The sequence below is a fragment of the Otolemur garnettii genome, unplaced genomic scaffold (assembly GCF_000181295.1).
Source record: "Otolemur garnettii isolate 467f Iridium unplaced genomic scaffold, OtoGar3 scaffold00081, whole genome shotgun sequence".
Lineage (NCBI taxonomy): Eukaryota > Metazoa > Chordata > Mammalia > Primates > Galagidae > Otolemur > Otolemur garnettii.
In genome coordinates, this window is record NW_003852476.1 from 2,984,638 (window position 1) to 2,987,425 (window position 2,788).

Genomic DNA, 2,788 nt, shown 5'->3' on the forward strand with positions numbered 1-2,788 from the left:
AAAAAAAAAAAAAATTCAGTATACCATACAGAAATTAAAATGAGGTATTTTATGGATTTTTTATATTCAAGTCTGAGTTTGGTGTGTTGCTCACCCCTTACAGCACGTCTCAGTTCAGAAGAGCCAGGCCAGGCGCTCGGTAGCCGTGTGTGGCCGAGGGCTGCTTCACTGGATGTTCAGCCGACTGAAGCGTGTGTGCACGTGGATGTATTTGTATCTTATTTTCTTTGGTGAAGAACATGAAGAAAGACTGACTCTTGGATTTTTCTGTAACTTTTTGCCAAAGCTGATTTACAGCAGTACTGCAGACAGTGGAGAAAATACCGAGGAAATCACCTTTTGTCTCCTAGTAATGTCCTTAACTACTTTATAGATATATGAGGGAATCCCAGTACTGAATTGTTGGGGAGCACTCCCCTTGGGAGGAAAAGCTATTCACAAGTAAGTTTCCTGTAGCCCTTTATCTTCACCTATGCCACACAACAGGTGCTTTTTAGTTTATTGATGAATGATCACTAGAGGTCTTGTGATTTGGGCATTTAATTTTATTCATAAATTCTACTTTCTATTAGCTTTGCGTTATCTTTTAAGAATAAAACCATTTTCTGGGCAGCACCTATGGCTCAAAGGAGTAGGGCACCGTCCCCAAATCCCAGAGGTGGCAGCTTCAAACCCAGCCCCAGCCAAAAACTGAAAAGAAAAAAAAAAAAAAAAGAATAAAACCATTTTTATTTAAAACACAATTTATGGCTCAGCGCCTGTGGCTCAAGTGGCTAAGACACCAGCCACATACACTTAAGGTGGCGGTTTTAAATACAGCCTGGGCCCACCAAACAACAATGATAGCTGCAACCAAAAAAAAAAATAGCCAGGCGTTGTGGCGGGCGCCTGTGGTCCCAGCTACTTGGGAGGCTGAGACAGGGACTCGCTTGAGCCCAGGAGTTGGAGGTTGCCATGAGTTGTGATGTCACAGCACTCTACCCAGGGTGACAGCTTGAGGCTCTGTCTCAAAAAATAAAACCCCATAATTATGTAGTAAAACTATCAAATAAGAAAAGGGTATTAGTTGCAATAGTTTAATTACAGTAGCTTGTTTTTTATTCAGGGAGCTGGAAACTCAGCTGTTGGAACAATGCACTGTGGACACCAGTGCTGCTAAAGAGCAGAGCCTTCCCTCAGTGATGGGTGAGTTCCTTTTAAGCTTTTCAGTAGCATGTTCCACTCTCTTTTCTTTTTTTTTTTTTTTTTTTGAGACAGAGTTGCTCTTTCACCCTGAGTATAATGCCTTGGAGTCAGCTTAGCTCACAGCAACCTCAAGCTCCCGGGTTCAAGTGATCCTCCTGCCTCAGCCTCCCAAGTAGCTGGGAGTACAGGCACCTGCCACAATGCCCGGCTACTTTTTCTTTTTTCGGTGGAGACAGCATTCCAATCTTGCTCAGGCTAGTTTTGAACTCCAAGCCCACAGCATCCTCCTGCCTTGGCCTTCCAGAGTGCTAGAATTACAGGAGTTCAAGACCAGCCTGAGTAAGAGCAAGACCCAGTCTCTACTAAAAATAAAAAAACTAGCTGAGTGTCCTTACGGGGCCTATAGTTGCACCTACTTGGGAGGTTGAGGCAGAAGGATCATTTGAGCCCAAGTGAAGTTGCTGTGAGCTTGAGGATGCGTGCCATTCTAGCCTGGAGCAGCAGAGTGAAACTCTGTCTGAAAAAAAAAAAAATTCATAGTTTACAACACTTTAAATTTAGTTAAGAAAATTTTGTTTCTCTCTCAGAAAGAGGTGTGGCAGTAAAATCAGATGAACAATGTTAACATGTGCAAACAGGCATTTTCCAAGAGCCCTCTAATTTATAAAAATTTCTTTGAATAGGTACCATCTTACTCATGTTTGTTTTAATGTTACCTTTACTTAAAGGACAAGATTAAAAAAGACTGTGTGTGATTCTTGTTAATTCGGTTAGCATACTACTGACAGCTCTTAGTATTATCATAGGACCTGCAAGCCAACTTGGAACTTCACTTTTTTTGCTTCAGCTTCTGTGCTTTGTCTTGACTATGAACGATGAAATTTCTTCCCTAAAAGCAAAGTAAATTTTTCTGTTAGGTTTTAAGAAAATTATGGCAGTTATATTTTTATTTTTATTTATTTATTTTTTGAATAAAAAATAGTCTCACTATGTTACCCTTGATAGAGTGCGGTGGCATCACAGCTCACAGCAACCTCAAACTCTTGGGTTTAAGTGATTCTCTTGCCTCAGCCTCCCGAGGAGCTGGGAGTATAGGCACCTGCCACAACACTTGGCTATTTTATTGTTGCAGTTGTCATTGTGGTTTAGCAGGCCTGGGCCTGCTTGAACCCACCAGCTTCGGTGTATGTGGCTGGCACCCTTCTCACCAAACTATGGGCGCCAAGCCATATGGTAGTTATATTTTTTAAAATCTTACTGAAATGGGCTATGGAAATGTGAATCCAGTTTAATAAACTACTTTTAATCATTATTGGAGTTTTTTAATTCTAAATAAAATTTTTGTTTTAGGTTCAGTACCGGAAGGTGTCTTAGAGGACATTAAAGGTAAACTAAGTTCTCAGTTTTGTCCCTTTTATCCTTAAGTGTTAGTTGGGAGCACATATGTTTCTAAATGTTTACCCAGATAGAAAATGTAATATAATACATGTATCCTAAAAGGATTTACTCTAGAGGCTATGGCATAATGGAAATAAAAATTCTAATTTTCTAATTGTTTTCTGACTTAACGGAAGTTTTGACATTGTTCTATTTTTTTTTTTTT

The 2,788-nt window shown here is 40.0% G+C and overlaps 1 protein-coding gene across 1 annotated transcript in view; it reads left to right on the forward strand.

The window, feature by feature from the left end:
* Positions 1–2,788, forward strand: part of ACTR10 (actin related protein 10 homolog) — a 40,200-nt gene that overhangs the window by 21,293 nt on the left and 16,119 nt on the right. Inside the window, exons 6-8 of the mRNA XM_003794411.3 lie at positions 374–441; positions 1,106–1,185; positions 2,536–2,571. Of these exons, the coding sequence (XP_003794459.1) occupies positions 374–441; positions 1,106–1,185; positions 2,536–2,571 (184 nt within the window). The remainder of the gene's footprint in view (positions 1–373; positions 442–1,105; positions 1,186–2,535; positions 2,572–2,788) is intronic.